Source organism: Myotis daubentonii, chromosome 3 (genome assembly GCF_963259705.1).
Source record: "Myotis daubentonii chromosome 3, mMyoDau2.1, whole genome shotgun sequence".
Classification (NCBI taxonomy): domain Eukaryota; kingdom Metazoa; phylum Chordata; class Mammalia; order Chiroptera; family Vespertilionidae; genus Myotis; species Myotis daubentonii.
In genome coordinates this window covers 5,868,262-5,887,137 of record NC_081842.1, presented here as the reverse complement: position 1 = coordinate 5,887,137, position 18,876 = coordinate 5,868,262, and the positions used below count along the sequence as shown (strand labels likewise).

Here is an 18,876-nt window from a genome sequence, read left to right as displayed (position 1 = left end):
GCTGAGACACCCACCTGTCCTGACCGGGGAGCGTGTCCCAGGGGTCCTGTCCCCGCAGCTCGCACAGCAGCAGCCTGCAGGTGTTTGGGTGGCATCTGCCTGTTGCTGTGCAGGTCTTTACAACTAGGTGCCAGTTTTTAAAATCTGGAGACTTCAGGTCGAAATTTACATGTTGAACTTCTCTTGAGTGCCTGTTTGGTGAGAATCAGCTGCAGCTGAGGACAGAGTGGTCCCCCCTTAGGCCGGCCCTGCACCCCAATTAACCATCAGTCCCACCCTTCTTTCATTTAAGGGGTCACAGACTAGAGCCCAGGCACCAAAGTCCACTTAAAATTCTTGAGCTAAGAATCGCTTTTACACTTTATATTTTTATTTGTATTGATGTCAGAGAGGAAGAGAAAGGGAGAGAAAGATAGAAACATCAATAATGAGGGAGAATCATTGACCAGCTGCCTCCTGCACTGGGGATTGAGCCTGCAACCCAGGCATGTGCCCTTAATCGGAATCAAACCCAGGACCCTTCAGTCCGCAGGCTGATGCTCTATCCACTGAGCCAAACCAGCAAGGGCAGCTTTTACATTTTAAAAAGAAGAGGACGAGGAACAATATGAGACCACATGGGGCTTGCAAAGCCTAAATACTCACTGTCTTCCCCGCACAGAAAAGGCGTGCAGATCCCTAATGTCGGCCTTGCCATGTGGGCAATCAGGTCCCAGGTTCCTGCCGTAGCATCCATTGCAAAGCCCAGTGCAGAGAGAATCACCCCCCTGCCCATGGCATTCCTGCGTCCCGCTGGAAACAGCCCTGTTCCGATGCCACAACACTGAGTGTTTTCACGGGAAAGTACACAAATGCAGCATCAGTGCTCTTCTGCACTTGACCTCGGGGCACAGCCAGGGGGCAGAGGTCACCCTGTCCAGGATACTCCTCCCGACTCCCCTCTGCAGTGCCGAGCCCCCCGAAGGGGAGAAGCTGAAGCTAAAGTGGAGACTCTGCCAAGCGATAATGAGGTCAGCTCCTAATGGAGCAGAAGTGCACGGATGCACATGCCCTGTTTCTTTGGCGCAGATCGGCCTGTCATCCGCAGCTGACCCTCACCCAGACCAACTCGCCCATTAGCGGCTGTGCCCTGGCCACCTGCCACTGAGTGCCGTGGCTGAGTTTGGGCTGGCTGATCCCTTCACCGTTTTCATTATGAGTCTGACCTTAGAACGTGGACGTTCAATTAGGCGGGAGCGCCTAGAAAACACACTGAATTTTCAGATGCCTCGGAGAGTGGAAGGTCGGGATTATGGAGGGGTCACCGTGTGGAGTCGTCGGGTTGGCATTGGATCCGGCGCTGAGTGAATGGTCGTGGCATCCTTTTTCACATTTCAGAGCAGCGGCAGGTCTAGAAGAAGGGTTTCCTGTGTGCTGAGAGGATCTGATGGGGGCTTAAGGAGTAGGATGCCGTACTTAAGGAGGAAGATGTGTTACAATAAACATACGAGTATTGGTGCACATTAGCCCAGGGTGGCATCACTGCTCTGCAAGGAGAGAGTCCGATGCACAGGGTCCACCCACTGAGAACCAGGGGCACCCCGACCCCAGCCTTCAGCAGTCTGCTTCCACTGTCGTTTCCCCAGCTTCCACTGGAAATTAAATCACTGACCTCCTCCACGTTCCTCATGCATGCTGGGTGTACTCCCGCCAGCCCTCCTGGAATGTTCTGGTATATCCTAGAATATTCTGGGATTGTTCTGGAGTGCTCTTCCCCCTCCTTCAAGTTTTCTCAAATAACATCTTTTCAATGAGTCCTACCCTGACTCTCTTCCCCATTCCAAGTTCAACCCAGAGTCCACTCTTGGGCTTGATCCCCTCCCTCTGTTAACACTTTGCTTTTTAAAAGTAGCATCTGTTACCATCAAACACACCACACAATGTATTGATTTATTTGGTTTATGACCTATTTCCTCCCTCTCACAGGGGTAGGAATAGTTGCTTGTTTTGTTCACTGCTATATCCCAGACACTGAGAACCATATAATAGGTGCTTAATGAATAATAGTTAAATAACTTAGCAATTTATTTGAGAAATCATTATTTAAATGAAGTTATCCTTTCCCCTTCCAGGTGTCAACTCTTCTTGGTTTTATTTTGATTTTTACTGAACAGTCTTGGCCTCCTTTCCCAAGCAAAGAGCATCCCCCTGGGCCGTACTACCCTAGCAGAGAGCAGCACGTGGTTGTGGGCCTGCAGTTGTCCCTCAATTCATTTTTTTATCCATGTTTGCACACCAGCCCTTGCTTAGTTTAGGGCCTTGCATGTAGCAGAACCTCAATCGAGTGATTCCCCAATAAGGAAACCAGAGATGGGCATTGGGGGGTGATTCCCACTGGGGTCGTTCAGCCAGTGCAGGGGTCCTCAAACTTTTTAAACAGGGGGCCAGTTCACTGTCCCTCAGACCGTTGGAGGGCCCGACTATAGTTTAAAAAAACAAACAAACTATGAACAAATGCCTATGCACACTGCACATATCTTATTTTGAAGTAAAAAAACAAAACGGGAACAAATACAATATTTATATTTGCATGTGGCCCGCGGGCCGTAGTTTGAGGACCCCTGAGCCAGTGGAATGATTGGTTTATCACCAAGATTCCGGGTGAAGCCAGGAGAGACTATTTTGAGGGCAGAGGGGAGCGCTGAGGCTGAGTCTTGGTGTGACTGGTTGGAAGGGGGAGAGAGGACAGTCCACTGAGAGCCACAGAGAGCAGTCAGGGAAGCAGGAAGCCAGGAGCAGGCTCAGCAGGGAGGGAGGCGGAGCCAGCCTGGGTGACCCCAGAGGAAGCAAGAGTGGAGACCTGTGGGTCTGGCAGTGCCCAAGGGTCTGCCATCACTGAGTTGCAGCGAAACAGAATTAGTGAGCGCTGCCTTGCCTGGTACAAACATTAGGAACTGTACATTTTGTCTTCATCTATGACTGTTTTACTGATTGAACAGTTTGGGCTTCTGTAGAAATGCAGATTGTTTATTTTGGAAAATCACATTCATTGTTAATTCTTATTTCCAGCCTTCTTCCTCCCTCAGGGAAGAGCTAACTATTCTGTTTTGCTTTGTTTTTTAAAAAAAGAAGAAACTATGCTATATATATTACAGTGTCCCTTCAAAAACATGTATATAAATTCTTAAATGTCAAGGTCAATACAGCTTTCCAATTTAGTTAAATAAATGGATACCTAATTGCTGATCTTCAACACTTTCAGCGTTAGAAATCCAATCTGCCTTAGACTGTCATTTTACAAAAATTGTTTCTTTGCAATGAGATGAGGGCCCGTGAAAAAATTGTAGCTCAGGAGCTGTAAGGAAAAACTAAAATTCTGAAAGCAGACTAATTTTTTAATATAAAGTTTTTATTATGATATTTTAGAAACTTAGAATGGAAAATGCAGTGCCAAAATAATCTCTTTCTAATTATATTGGCCACAGCTCCAACCTCTGTCTTAGGTTGTTTATATAACATTATGATAGAAATTTTATTGTCCCATCATATAGAGAAGGGTACTGAGGTACAGAGAAGTTATGTAGCCTGCCTGCAAAAGCAAAGCAAAGCAAAACAAACAAACAAAAACACCCACATCTACTAAGTGGTAATGTCCTAATTTGAACTCAGGGAGAAAGATTGAAATGCCCACAAACTTAGCAACCACAGACAGCCTCTGACTTGTGATGGTTCCACTTATGATTTTTCAAATATGTTTTTGTTGATTTCAGAGAGAGGAAAGGAGAGGGAGAGAGAGAAAGACACATCAATGATGAGAGAGAATCATTGATCAGCTGCCTCCTGTGCACCCCACCCTGGGGATTGAGCCTGCAACCCGGGCATGTGACTTGACTAGGAATCCAACCATGACCTCCTGGTTCATGGGTTGATGCCCAACCACTGAACACACTGGCTGGGCCGACTTTTGATTTTTTGACTTTATGATGGTGCCAAAGCAATATGCATTCAGTAGAAACCACACTTCCAAGTGAGAATTTTGACCTCTTCCTGGGCTAGCTATATGCTGTATGATAATTTGGCGAGGCTGGGCAGGGGCAGGGAGCCACAGCTCCCAGCCACGCAATCACAAGGGTGAACAACCATAGACTACAGTGTGGTATTCAACTCATTTTCATTTACGATGTTTTCAACTTTAAGTGGGTTCATTAGGACATAACCCCTTGGTAAGACGAGAAGCATCTGTGCCTCCTGTTATTGCTCAAAACTCCTTTCTCTGAAAAAAAGGGAAACATTTCCCTTGACCTTGCCAGTCTCCAATCTGACCTTCATCTCTACCCTTCCTTTCACTTTCAAATTCTTCACAATGAGCTCACATTCACTACTTCTGCTTTCTTAGCCCCTGATGCTCCTCACCCTTCCGCCAAGGGCGCCATGTCCACAGAAATCAACCCAACAACACCTTTCCATTCAGAGGGGTCTCTCCCTGCTGACTTCTGGGCCACTGTTTGCTTCTGCTGCTCAGATGACACTTGGCCATAGCCATGTCATCTCATCTGTCCTGGTTAGATCACAAACTCAGGAGGACAAGAATGCTCTACATCCCTTAGTTCTACACAATGTCCTTAGCACACAGTACATGTCCAATACATGCTAATTGACTGTAACTGGATGTAATTGGAATCCAAAGGCCATTAGAAATAGGTTGGTGTGAGTTGCACACTTTTGCTTTTTAAGTTTGCTTCTGCCATCTGTGGCCATGGCCCCTAGTTAACAAGAATTTGTAATTGGAAAGTATGAAGAACTAAAGCAAATACATGACTCAGGCAGAAGGATCCTGACTTACTTACTTACTTTCTCTCTCTCTCTCTCTCTCTCTCTCTCTCTCTCTCTCTCTCTCTCCCTCTCCCCCCTCCCTCTCTCCCTCTCTCCCTCTGTCCCTCTCTCTTATTCTTTCTTTTTATGCCTTGGTACCTCTGAGTAGCTGGTCGGCCCCAAAGCCATGACACTAACAGAGACTTCCAAGGGAAAGAGAAGGGCCTTCACTCAACAGCACCACAGGCAGAGTTTTATAAAAGGAATGTCTTGGTTTACCCGTTAACTTGCTCACACTTGAGTTTACTAATCAAGTTGCCGAGGCATGGAGAAGAAGAAGGTGAGGGCAGCCCTGGAGAGTCACTTTTCCCGGGAGCAGGAGAGCCCTGGGGTACTCAGTGCAGTGACCCTGCCAGATCGGCGTGCCCCCAACATGCATCTTGGTGCTGAGCGGCCTGTCTTGGGCCTGTGCCCTGCTGTGTAGGTGTTGGTCCATGTGGAACCCGCTTCTAACGGCCTGTGGGTTTTGGTCTTTCAGCTCCTGATGGCCCACCTCAGGAAGTCCACCTGGAGCCCATCTCGTCTCAGAGCATCAGGGTCACCTGGAAGGTAAACCACACAGACTCTTGCTTTCCCGGCACCGTTTCCATGGAGGCGAGCACCTCTCTCTCATGTTACCTGTTACGATGCCGAGACACTAACATTCAGTTCTGCCAAATTAGGTTAAGAGCCCTTTCCTTAAAATCCAGGATCTGTGTCCACATTCCTAATACTTTTACAGCAAATTCTACATCCACAGAGAGTGACGTGGCTGTGTCTTATTTTTATTCTTTGAATCCTGATTGAGTCCTAAGTGCTGGTCTCCAGACAAATCGTGCAAAGACTGCCTGAATGCATCTCTGATTGCCCCCTAGGGGAGACGGGTTCTAATTGCTTTTCCTAAGTGGCAAATCACAGTGTGTGGCGAGCCCACTGAGGAGACAAGTCCTCCCTGTGCCACCTGCTAGCTGTGTCCTTGAGCACACCCCCCAGCCCCCCCCCCCACCACCACCACCATTTCCTCACCAGCGACTGCACCATCCAGCAGGCTGCATCCCATGCAGTAGTCCCCCAGATGCAGCCGGCAGGTGCAGACTGCTGCTGGCCAGCAGGGGGCGTTGGCCATTGCTGGAAGAGGAAGGAAGCCTGAGCCAAGTGCAGGCAGACAGCTGCTTTGTCTCCTCCAGGGTTCCGTAGCAAAGCTCCCAATAAAGCAAGCAGTAGAGTCTTATTCCGGTGCCAGCTGGTCAGAGACTAGCGCCACTCCCCAGGGACCTCACCTGGCGTCACTCACCTGGTGGCTGAAACTGTCTTGGGAATTAGTCACCCCGTATGTGCTCTTGGAGACAACCACCTTGGGCCAAACCCCACTTTATCTGGGGTGCTGTTGCTGGGTCAAAACTTCTGTGAAGTCACGCTCACGAATCTAGTTCCGGATTTCTCTCATTGCTTGGGTTTTCTCCCTGCCTCTTGCCTCCCCCTTTTTTCTGTCTTCTCACTCAGGGAAGGGGAGGGGGGCTGAGTGAGGTCTTCCAGATGCACCCCTCCTGTAACCATAAAACCAAGCCCGTCCTTGTTTTTTCCTTGGAACATGAGCTCTTCCACTCAGTGACCAACGTCTGTCTAAAAGGGGATTTTCATTGCAGGGGTGGGTACCGCTTTGTTGTTAACACGAGTCCCTGCAGCAGGCCCCTTTGTGTCAGTGAGTCGCAATGCCAGCGGGCAGCGGGCCACGATGGTTCAGCTGCTCAGACAGTGTGGCCGTGGTGGGGGAAGGGTGTCATTCATCTTTGTGAGCACATCCGCCAGCTGTGAGCATCACACACATGTCATGAAAGGCACTCAGCAAGCCCTAACCCCTCACGCGTCCCGGCCACTCTACAAACGGAAAGCTGACTCACTCTGGCTGGATGAAAGGCTGTGAAGTTTCACCCACTTGCCCTCCTCGTTCCCTTGCATGTGTGCGCCCCTGAAAAAGGCCAGCGATTGCTGTGGCCCCTAAAGCTTGTGGGGTCCTGCTTGAGAGAGGGGTCTGTCCACAGAGCCCTTGTAACCAAGCGTGGGAACTCTTCAGGCTCTAAAGGGCTTTACCTTCTTTCATCACCATCAAATGCAGCAGCAAAGTCAGTAATTACAGTTCAAGTTCCCCTGAATGCTGAAAGGATGAGCATGGCGTGGGCTAGTCAGGGGAAGCCTTGTGTCCATGAGATCGTGAACCGGTTGTAGGATGCTGTTCACAGAACAGTGACCTGTCTCCATAGCGGGGGTTGTTGACCGGCCTGTCCGCACGCAGACGGGCATGTGGCTGACCTCACACCGAATGAGGTAAGGGCTGCCCATTCGTTGGCCCAATTATGTAAGGAAAGTGTCTCACTCAACCAAATTGTGTGTGCTTATCCATCATCTAAAGCAGATGCAAAGTGGGATATGACACGGTGCATAAAGTATGCCTTTCCTTCATGTGAAAAGTTCCAGATTTACAGTTCATGTCAGGAGGTGGCAGGAAAGGAGGAGGAAGAAGGACGTAAAGAAAGGAGAAGTTATGTTCACCCAGGAGGGAGCCCACCTTAGGCAGTTGGGATGGAAACACGGGGATTGTATGTAAGACGTCTGTGGTGGAAACTCATTCATTCAGGGTCACAGGGCCACTGATGGGAAGTAAATGATGTGCTCAAAGGAGAGATGCATGATAGAGGGGAGAAGAGCCCTGGGGTTTGGGTGGGAAAATTGCTCCTTTAGTTGCTAAACCTCTTAACGGCCAGGGCAGTGGCCCTTTCTATAACTCAGGAGACGGATGTTCAATTTAACTGTTATTGTACCAGCAACACTTCTGTAACACACACCTTCTGTTGAACAAAATGAACAGCTTTCCCTTTTTATTTGTTACTAGAGGCCCAGTGCATGAAAATTCCCTCAGCCCAGCCTGCCCCCTCTCACAGTCCAGGAGCCCTCAGGGGCAGGAGGCGACCCGGAGATCAGGGGAAGGCGATGCCCCTTCACACCTCTGCTGCTGCCGCTGCCGGCAGTGCAAGCCTCAGCCGGCCCTGGTTACCTGAGCCTTGGGTGGCCCTGTGTAGCCACCATCCAAGGCTTGCCTGTGCCTCAGGCTGGCCCTGAGCAGCTGGGGGCCTGAGGAGACTGGGGGACTCTGGAGGCAGGTGCGCAGAGCAGCTGGACCTGGCAGGCCCAGCCTTGCCGCGCGCCTGCTGCCCCAGCAGGGCTGAGGGGACTGGACGCCGCCATCTTATGGCTGTGGGTGCCGCCATTTTTGAGAGAGGGACAGTCAGTTGGCATATTCCTTCCTTATTGGCTGTGGGCACCACCATCTTTGCGATGGCATGAGGGTCAATTAGCATATTCCCTCTTTAGTAGGATTTCTTTTGTCAAAGAAAAATTTCAAATTTTGACATTATCAAGTCTGGCACAGGGGCTCAGGGCCTACTGAATAGAGACCAAAACCCAAAAGAGGCTCTAGGCCAGTCAAAGTCAGGCTGCAAAGCCTGTTTCGGGTTTGTTGCTCGGTCCTTCCCCCAGTTTTGGGGGACCATGCAGCTCCCCCCAGCTGTCCTCCTCTCTCTTTCTCCTCTGCCATCGCACATTCTTCATGACCTTCTCCCCTCACCTGTCCAGTCGCCCTTCCCTAGCCCTCTGGTCTGGCGTGCCTCTCTCTGTGCCCACGTGTGCATCTCCAAGGTGGAATTAGTCATTTGATCCTCTGTGTCACTCGTTACTCTTGGAGATGGCTCCCTGCTGTTACGGTCACATGGTCTCTGCATCCGTTCGGTTGCATCTCTCTGCTGTACTCAGGGCTCCTTAGAGGCAGGGAGCATCTCATTCATCTTTGATTGCAAACATTTCTCCAGAGAGACATCAGGCAGAGATATTTTTCCTGTTGATGTGAACGTTTTGTTTTGAATGAGGAATTTTTTTAGAGCCACGGGCTGTCTGAAAAGAATGAAATTTTCAGTTGCTTAAATACTGCGGTGCTGAAAACAATGGTGAGGCTGAGGACTCAGGATAAACATCCTGACAACTTTACCACTTTCTTGAGCCTCAGCGTCATACCCTCTGGCCAAGATTTTATTTAGGGGAAGCCATGTTACAGAAGAGACACATGCCTTCCATAAAGTATGAATATTGAGTATTTGGGGACATAATTAAATATCTGCAATCTGAAGAATACTTTCAATGAGAACACCATATCTCCACAGTCCCCAATAATTTTAACTAATTGAGGCTTCATTACAATCTATGATATGCTGCCAAGATGAGCTCTTACAGTGGGAAAGGGCTAAGTCTGCCATGTAAAGCCAGTGACCTTCGTTGTAATGATTTAATAAGCTGCGGGCTCCACTCGACTCCCACATTGAAACCCCTCTGCCTCCAGGAAATGGCACACGTGTTGGGAAAGGAGCACCTGATGGCCCGGGGGCATCCTGGGAGTCCTGGGCAAGGCGTCTTCCCGAGCACCCGCTCTCTGCCAAGCGCCACACCCATCTCTTGCATGATCCTGTCATTAGGTCTGAGCACTGGGAGGACCCCGTTTCAGGAGGGCGGTTCCTGAAGCTGGAAGGACTTGCCTAAGATCGGAGGGCTATCACAGTGAGGACCCCACCCCAGTTGTCCCACTGCCTGTGGCTTCTGAGCAACTCATACATGGGTGTCTGCGCAGGGCCAAGGTGGTGGCTCACACACGATAAGGTTCAACAGGTACCAGTGCCTTTTTTGATTCCTTCCACCCTCGTGTTATAAATTCTCCCCAGCCCCGTTAGAGTTAGAGAACATGGGGAAAATGTACATTTTTACCTACTGTCATTTTCTTATCAAATTATAAGTAGAGTAACTTGAGTAAGTCAACACCCTATGTTTCTATATCAGTGGAATTAATTTTGCTTAAGTTTTTCACCCTCACTTTAATCCTTAGGCTATGAAACATTGCAAAAATTTACTTTTCTTTTATGAGCAAATAAGTTGGTGCTAGGGTTGGATTTATAACATCTTTATCAAAAAGCCTGATGGCCTACAGGTATTTAAGGGACTGTCAGCTCTCTTTACTTTAACGAGTCTTTCCCCTGTAACAAGAGACTATAAAAAACAAAAATTTCAAAATCTTTGGATCATCCATATAGAGTAAGATCATTCTCTCTTGACTTCTTACAGATGACTAGACTATAAGCATTGTGAAGATAGAGGGAATGTTTTGTTTGTTCACTATATCCTCAGTAGAAGCAGTTAGTTTTATTAAATAAATATAGGAATCACTCCCAGTGTTCACATTTGCGTTAAATAATTTATATCAAGAAGGGCAGTTTTTCCTTTGGAAACTTCTGGACTCCTTAGAAAGCCTTACCTGACTATATATGCATTTACTTTTTGTCGGTATATAAACTATACAGAGACCGTTCATAAAGCCACTCATTGCTTATTTGCATCATTTGGAGTGGAGTCTGCATCCCTCTCCATCTGTCCATTGAATTAGCCCTCTAGATTTAGCCCTGTGATTGGTCTTCTCCAAGAACCCCAGTTATCTTCCCAGAGCAGAGCCAACAGCCGGCCCGTGTACGGCTCCTGGCTGGCCTCCCACCCCCAGCAGGCAGTTCTCTTGGTTCCCCGCCTCCGAGTGCAGTGAGAAGATGCTGCCCACCTTCACAAAAGCAGTTCCTCTGCCAAGAGTGTGAGATCCAGGTCTGACACCCGGCCGTGCTGGGAGGAGACCTTGGCTGGGACTCAGCATAGGAAACATGTCTCCATTCAGTCCCAGTAGAAAGCTCTCCCTCTCCAGCTAATGGACCCTGACAGGACATAAATTGAACTTGGACTAAAGACTAGGACCAAGGCCATGTACATTCCCCAGTTGGCAATCCTTTCAGACGGTTTCTTCTGAAAGCTTTGCAGTGAGCCTGGGTAAACCCGGCACCGTGTAGGACATCAGAGGGCGGGCACTTCCACCGTTCTCTTTAGATGGTTAGGTTATAAACTAGCAGGTTGCGAGGAGCTGGGAAGCAAGGATGGTCTTGTTTTCTTTTACTTAGAGAACTTTTATCAGAAATGCAAGTAAGAACCCAGCCGGCGTGGCTCAGTGGTTGAGCATTGAAATGCAAGTAAGATTACTGAATAGGAGCTGAGGCTACAACTAAAAGAGCACTCTGGACTTTTTAAAAATATACTTTTAATATTGATTTCAGAGAGGAAGGGAGAGAGGGAGAGAGATAGAAACATCAATGATGAAAATCATTGATTGACTGCCTCCTGCACACCCCCACCCTGGGGATGGAGCCCACAACCTGGGCATGTGCCCTGACCAGGAATTGAACCATGACCTCCTGATTCGTAGGTCAACGTTCAACCACAGAGCCATGCTGGCTGGGCACACTCTGGACTTTTATTGATGAGCAGCCCTAGGTCTTTCTTGATTTAGTGCATCAACATCAGATTTGACAAGTGGATTAAGTTCTAAAGTTAGGCTATTAGGATAAAAATTGCTTATGGTCAGGATAATACTAAAAATTACTTAATCTTCTAGTAAGCATACGATAAGTCACTTTAGCAATGAAAACTTAGTGTCATAGGTGTGTATGACCCTGTTATGTTTACAGTGAAAAATGAGGAGTATACATACAAATGTAACTGGACAATATGCCATTACCTTATGCACAAAGTAGGATTAGCATCAATTAAATGCATCTGCAGAAAGTAAATTGTGTATAATAAGAATACTGTGACATAGTGTGAAGGTGACTGAGGATTGGACTTCAAGAAAATTAGGCATCTTCTGGTCTCTACATCAATAAAAATGACCTTGAGCAAGTTGCTTTGTCATTGCTGAGACTTGAACCCTTTTCACCAGTGCCAATCCGAGTGCCCTTTCCCTTATGTCACAGACAAATAGATAACAGCACATCTCAGCGGCATGTCCTCTTCCTGCTCAGCTCGTAGCACGGGCTTGAGAACCATGAGAACGGAGGACAGGAGAGCAGTTAGAGTCTGTAGGTCGGTCCTTGAATAACAGCCCAGATTTGATTCCCATGCTGGATGCTCGACCCTCTGTGGCTCTGGACAGCAGGGTCCTTTCTGATAGCAAAGATGTCCCCGTAAATGCAAATATTATGAAATTTTCCTGATGAATAAGATTTTTATTTTAAATAACCTAGTAACAGATAAATAAGTAGTAATTTCAAGAAAAACATTCAAAAGACTGCCTCCGGTATAGTTTTACTGGTTCTCATAAAATACCGACTCCACTTTTCACAGAGAACAAACCTGAAGATCAAATTAAAGTGAATATGGCATCAGGACATCTCTGTCCATGACGAACCGCACGAACGAAGGTGGTAAACCTCACGGCCCAGGTGCACAGTGGGCTGTCCCCCCGAGGTTTGTGTCAGTGTGTTCTGTGATGTTCACACAACAACAAAATCACTTAAGGACACGTTTTTCAGAACATGCCCTGTCGTTAAGCAGCACATGACTGTACATGGATGGAATGGAATCCGTGGGGTGAGCGGATGAACGCGCACTATTTAATGTGCTTAATTTTCTGAGCTGTCATGGAGCCAGCTTGCCGGTGACTTTTCTCATTTTATCAGAGAAATCGCATGAGGTAGATAAGTTAGTACTTGGAGCGCAGATCTAGAATGAAAAGTAAAAGAAAACCTATGTCTAAACAAGAATTCCATAGACATCAAATGACATCTGCTGTGTCGCAGACATCTCTCCCAAGGCAAGGCAAACAGTCCGATGTTACCTTCATCATTTAAAATGTTGGACAGAAAAAACAACAACATACAAAATAAAGAAATAAAATAAAATGCTAGACAGAGCCTGGACATGGTGGCTCAGTGGTTGAGCATCAACCTATGAACCAGGAGGTCATGGTTCAGTTCCCGGTCAGGGCACATGTTTGGGTTATTAGCTTGATCCCCAATAGAGGACGTGCAGGAGGCAGCCATCAATGCTTCTCTCTCAACATCGGTGTTTCCATCTCTCTCCCTCTCCCTTCCTCTCTGAAATCAATAAAAATATATTAAAAAATAAAATGCTGGACAGAGTGCTTCAGAGCCTGGGGCAGGAGGCTCTCTGGCCAGGGCAACGTGAGCCAACTGCCCTGGGAGACTTTTCTGCATCGATTTCCACATTCTGTTTGTTTTTGTTTTTGTTTTTTTTAAATTCTATTGTTAACACCATTACAGATGTCCCCCATTTTCCACCCTCCCTCGCCTTTGCCCTCCTCCACCCAGCCCCTGCCCTACCCTCCCTGGCCTTCACCACGCTGTTGTCTGTGTCCATGTCTATGCATGCAGGTTCTTTGCTAACCCTTCCACCTTCTTTATCCAGTCCTCCCCTCCCCATCCCCCTGACACTGTCAGCCTGTTCCATGTGTCCGTGCCTCTGGTTCAGTTTTGCTCGTCGGTTTACTTTGTTCATTAGATTCCACATATAAGTGAGGTCAGATGGTCCTTGTCTTTCTCTGACTGATTTACTTCACTTAGCATAATACTCTCCAGGTCCCTCTATGCTGTCATAAAAGGTAAGAGTTCCTTCTTTATTACAGCCACATAGTATTTCATGGTGTAAATGTACCACTGCTTTTCTATCCACTCATCTGCTGATGGGCACTTGGGCTGTTCTCAGATCTTGGGTACTGTAACTAATGCTCTGTGAACATAAGAGTGCATATCTTCCTTCTGATTGATGTTTCAGGATTCTTAGGATATATTCACTGGAGATCACTGAGTCAAAAGGTAGTCCCATATTTAATGTCTTGAGGAAACTCCATACTGTTTTCCACAGAGTCTGCACCAGTCTGCATTCCCACCAGCAATGCATGAGTGTTCCCTTTTCTCCACATCCTCGCCAGCACTTGCTGTTTGTTGACTTATTGATAGCAGCACTTCTGACAGGTGTGAGGTGATACTTCACTGTCATTCTAATTTGCACCTCTCTGATGATCAGTGACGGTGAGCATGTTTTCATGTCTCTTGGCCATCTGTATGTCCTCTTCAGGTCCTTTGCTCGTTTTTTAATTGGATTTTTTTGTCTTTCTGATGTCGAGTTGTATGAGTTCTTTATATATTTTGGAAATTAACCCCTTATCAGATGAATTGGCAAATATGTTCACCCATAGTGGGCTCCCTTTTCATTTTGATGATGGTTTCTTTTGCTGTGAAGAAGCTTTGTAGTTAGATATAGTCCCAATTGCTTATTTTCCCAATTGCTGTGTTTCCCTTGCCCTAGGACAGTGGTCAGCAAACTGCGGCTTGCGAGCCACATGCGGCTCTTTGGCCCCGAGTGTGGCTCTTCCACAAAATACCGACTTCTGCGCATGGGCCACGAAGTTTCAATCGCATTGTATGTGCGTGCCCACACGTGGTATTTTGTGGAAGAGCCACACTCAAGGGGCCAAAGAGCCGCATGTGGCTCACGAGCCACAGTTTGTCGACCACGGCCCTAGGAGATATATCGGCAAAAATATTGTTACAAGAGATGTCTGAAGTTTTACTGCTTATGTTTTCTTCTAGTATTCTTATCGTTTTGTGGCTTACATGTAAGTCTTTTATCCATGTTGAGTTTATTCCTGTGTGTGATGTCAGTTGGTGATCTAGTCTCATTTTTCCCATGTGCCTGTTCAATTTCCCTGCATCACATTCTGCTTGATACTAACATTGAGCAGAACAGAAAGACAGTATCTGCTCTCAGGTCCACGTCACTAATATCAATACACTTGCCCTAATGCACTAAGAAGTGATCAACCCACTCCATGTCAAGGAACCCTTCTGTCCTTTATTTAAAGACCCAACTCCTCTTGGTATTAGAAACTTTGAAAATTGATTTTACCTTTTTTCAATGCTTGTGATGGGTTCCTCCATTAGGACATTCTTTTGTCAATTTTAAGTTGAGACAAAATAAAAGTGCTTTGTGCTTTCAGTAATCACAGAAACACAGGAAAGAGAACAATGCTGCCTTTTGAAGGAATGCCATCAGTCTTGTTTTCCCTGCTGGTCACAATCTAAACTCGAAAATAATTCCTGTTTTATGTAAATAACAGAATAATTCAAGAGGCATATTACTACCAACTTTCAGAAGTGACGGAAGTAGAATCCTGAGGAGGAAAGTGTGATTTGGGGGACCTATGGTGTCACCCCCAGGGGTCTGTACAGACTCTGGTTCCACCTGCACTTGGACACGTGTCAGGTCACGTGCGTCCTCCACTTTCTAATGCTCCCTGGTTGGCATACGTGCCCTGAGTTCCTCTGTGTGGTCATTGGCAGGTGCCAGGCACTGGATAAGCCCTTATGGCCGGAGGGAAATGCTCTATATGGCTACCAGATGGTATGATATGCAAAGGACAGCAACATTCACCAAAAGGAGGGACCCAGCAAGAGTAGCTACTCAACAAATGTGTGTTGGTGAATGGGTGAGTGAGCGAACGAGTGAATGAATGAAATGGGAGCTACCCTACAGTTTAGAAATTGAATAGAGTCCCATTTTGCAGAACATTCCAAGAACGTGTTTCTAACATTTGACATTTGTGTCCCCGCCCCACACACACCCTTGGCTGCCACCTCCTCCTCCGCTGCCAAGTCTGACTAGATTTTGGTGACTATTGGCGACAAGTCAAAATTCTTGGCCTCTGGAGACGGTGTGTCCTTCAAGCCTCCTGTCACTCATCATCATTTCTCAAACCTGAATGAAATATCTTCGATGTTCTGAGCACATCTCATTGTCAGATCATGTGCCCACTCTTTATTTCTGATCTCCCTCATTCTTTCCTAGCCCTCGGTGGATGGCAATGTTGGGGGAGGGGGGCAAGTGGCCATACTTAACTGTATAAGACCTAGGTTGTGAATGTTGTATGTAGTGTAATGCAACTCTAAGAAGAGACAGAAATGAAAACACGCTTGGAGGCAATGACGTGCAATTTCTCCTCTCTCTGGCATCACTCCCTCCAAAGCTGGGGTCCATTCACCTAGCGAGGCTGTGCTGAGTCCTTGGTGGGGCCACAGCTCTGCTCCATCCAGCAGGGCACCTGTCCCCTCTGCAGCCAAGCCCCAGGTGCCGCGAGTCCCCTCGCTGCTGGGGGACTTGCAGGGCTGTGAAGGGCTCCAGTCCCATTTGCATCCATTCTCTGTTGTTCTGCAGACAGCGACCAGGTAATTGGGTTACCAGTGACCTGAAAAACCAGGGAATGCAGAGTCATTGCTTTTTAGCTAAATCGTCCATCCCAAGTGAGGCAAATTCTCAGCCTTTTAATGACTCCCCAGTGACAGCGAGGTGCTCAGACCCCAGCATGCCCCAGGATCCCCTGTTGGGCTCGTTAAAATGCAGGTCACCAGCCCCCTGCCCCCGCATGTGTTTCTGATCTCAAAGGTCAGGGTGGGCCCGAGTGTTTCCTGAGCTCCCTCCACACTCCCTCCCTGACAAGCACCCAGTGCCTCCCCGCAGGGTCACCCTGAGCGTTCTTCTCCACCCCTGGGTCACCTCTGGCTCCTGGGGGCAGTGGAGATGCTGATTGCTTTTGTCGCCCTGTCCTCACAATGGCTGGCCTTCCTTCAGGCTCAGGTGATGTGCCCCTTCTCTGGGGACCCTCTGCCCCTGTTTGGAAAAGTCACCTCTCCCATATCCCTTTCCCACAAACCTTCAGCTCCTCAAGTGCCACATTGTACTTGTACTTCAATCACAGACTCACCGCAGTGCCCCCCCCACACACACACAGGATGCCTCATGCAGACCAGGCCTGGTTCCTGCCTGTGTACACTGAGGAGCAGGGAAGGCTGGGGGGGATGCGAAGGCAGCCCCCACCCGTAATCAAAGGGAACTGGGACAGGGTCCATTGCACTTGAGTTTGGAGGAACCCAAAGGGACTTTTCAATTCATTTTGCAGCGGAATCACTCGGCCTGCAGGAGCAATGCGTGCTCGTGGACTGCGGAATTCTGCAGTGGAGGCTGTGCTCCCCCGCAGTGCCCTGGCTTCCTGCAGAGTGCAGTCCCTGCGGTGGGCGGGGGAGGGGGAGGCAGGACCAGGCCTGGCTGCGGCTCTCGGAAGAAGCCATGCCTGTTCTAATCACTCACATCCGAGAAAGGGTGCCCTGTGCATCTGCACATCCCTGCTGGCACCAGCTCTCTTAGGAGCGGAGAATCTGCCTGGGCAGCTGCAGGCTGATGGGGATGGACGTGCAAGACACAAGTGCTGCTGTTGTCATGGAGATGGGAAGAGACCTTTTCTCAAAGGAAGCGGGAGGGGTGAGGAGGCTGGAGAAAGGGCACTGAGAAGGGTGGAAGAAGGCTTTAGAGCAGCAGTTCTCAACCTGTGGGTTGCGACCCCTTTGGCAGTCGAACGACCCTTTCACAGAGGTCGCCTAAGACCATCCTGCATATCAGAAATTTACATTATGATTCACAACAGTAGCAACATTACAGTTATGAAGTAGCAACGAAAATAATTTTATGGTTGGGTCACAACGTGAGGAACTGTATTTAAAGGGCAGAAGGTTGAGAACCACTGCTTTAGAGAGAGGGGGCAGGAGGAAAATAAAGGCCAGGCTGGGAAGGGGACCCAGAGGGCCACATGTGGCAGATTCTGAGACAAAAAGGAAGAAACTGGGATCGTTCCTGGACCCAAAGGTAAATGAAAGGAGGAGGAGCATTCAGTAGGGAGCGACACTGAATTCTTACGTGTGGAACATGGCAGTGAGTGGGCAGGGCCTGCTCTTGGCACTGCAGCCCACCCAGGGGCCCTGAGCGAGGGCCGACACAGGACCCTGGGTACCCCCGCGGTCTGGGAAGACCAGCAGGCTCCCGCTTGGAGGGGCTCGGACCGCTGACTCCCGGCTGCAGAGTGAAGGGTTTCGGTTATTTTTTTCCACTCACGTACTTTCCGAAGTCTCCCTTTAATGCGCAGTAAGAGGTGAGATTTGCTGTGAATCTATAGGTCTGTCTGGAATGATCCTTATTGAAAACATGCATTCCCCATCAGCTGGCTGGGCATCTGAACAAACTCTCTGGAATCCTTGTTTTTAGAAAGAAAAATAAATGGATGACATGGTCCAAATAAATGGGCTCAGAAGAATGTAACAAGCAAAAACAAACCCAACAAAACAAAAATTGTATGGCATTCTAGGACTAGCAGGATCAAAATTTAGTTCTAAGAAGAATGTAAAGATTTACTTATTTTTAAATCGGGGTTTTTTTTTATTTCAGAGAGAAAGGGGAAGAGAGAGAGAGAGAGAAACATCAATGATGAGAGAATCATTGATCGGCTGCCTCCTGCATGCTCCCTACAGGGGATGGATCCCACAACCCGGGCATGTGCCCTGACTGGGAATTGAACTGTGACCTCCTGGTTCACAAATCGACACTCAACCACTGAGCCACGCTGGGCGGGCAAGATTTATTTATTTTTAACAAAATACTGAAACCAAGCAGAACGAAACCACCTGTGCTGTCTATCATATTTAAGCTAGTTAGAATGGTTTGTGGCGGGGGGGGGGGGGGTTACCCATAGGGAGGAGGGCGAGATTTCTCCACCAACCTGTGCAAACAGATCACAGTTGTGATTCATCCCCCCAAAACCAAGGAGCTAAATGTCGGCAAGCAAGTCCCTCTACTTGCAGAGGGTTTTGCTAAACTGGTGACTGTGCAGACGTGTTCTTACGGGCATTTCCCCCGCTCCCCATGCTTTTGTCTTGGTCTGACTTCATTGCCCCGTGCTGGGGTCCTGACTTGGTGTCTGAGGGAGGCTTAAAGCCTCCCAGGGAGCCGTGGCCGGCGTGGCTCAGCTGGTCGGGCGTCCTCCCCTGCGCCAAAGAGTGGCTGGGCTTGGATTTCGGGTCAGGGCACGTGCTCAGGTTGCAGGCTCGATCCCCAGTGCAGGAGGCAGCCTGTAGATGTTTCTTTCTCATGGATATTCTTCTCTCTCCTTTTCCCTTCCTCTCTTCTTTAAAAATCTTAAATAAATTTAAAAAAAAAAAACTTCACAGGGATTCCATTGAAAAATTAGGATCCTTAATGGGCGTAAACATAGCCTTTATATTGGGGTCACTGTATTTC

The 18,876-nt window shown here is 48.1% G+C and overlaps 1 protein-coding gene across 1 annotated transcript in view; it reads left to right on the top strand.

Moving 5' to 3' along the window:
• The window catches only part of DSCAM (DS cell adhesion molecule), a 460,072-nt gene that overhangs the window by 348,122 nt on the left and 93,074 nt on the right, over positions 1-18,876 (top strand). Inside the window, exon 17 of the mRNA XM_059685889.1 lies at positions 5,330-5,400. Coding sequence (XP_059541872.1) covers positions 5,330-5,400 — 71 coding nt within the window. The remainder of the gene's footprint in view (positions 1-5,329; positions 5,401-18,876) is intronic.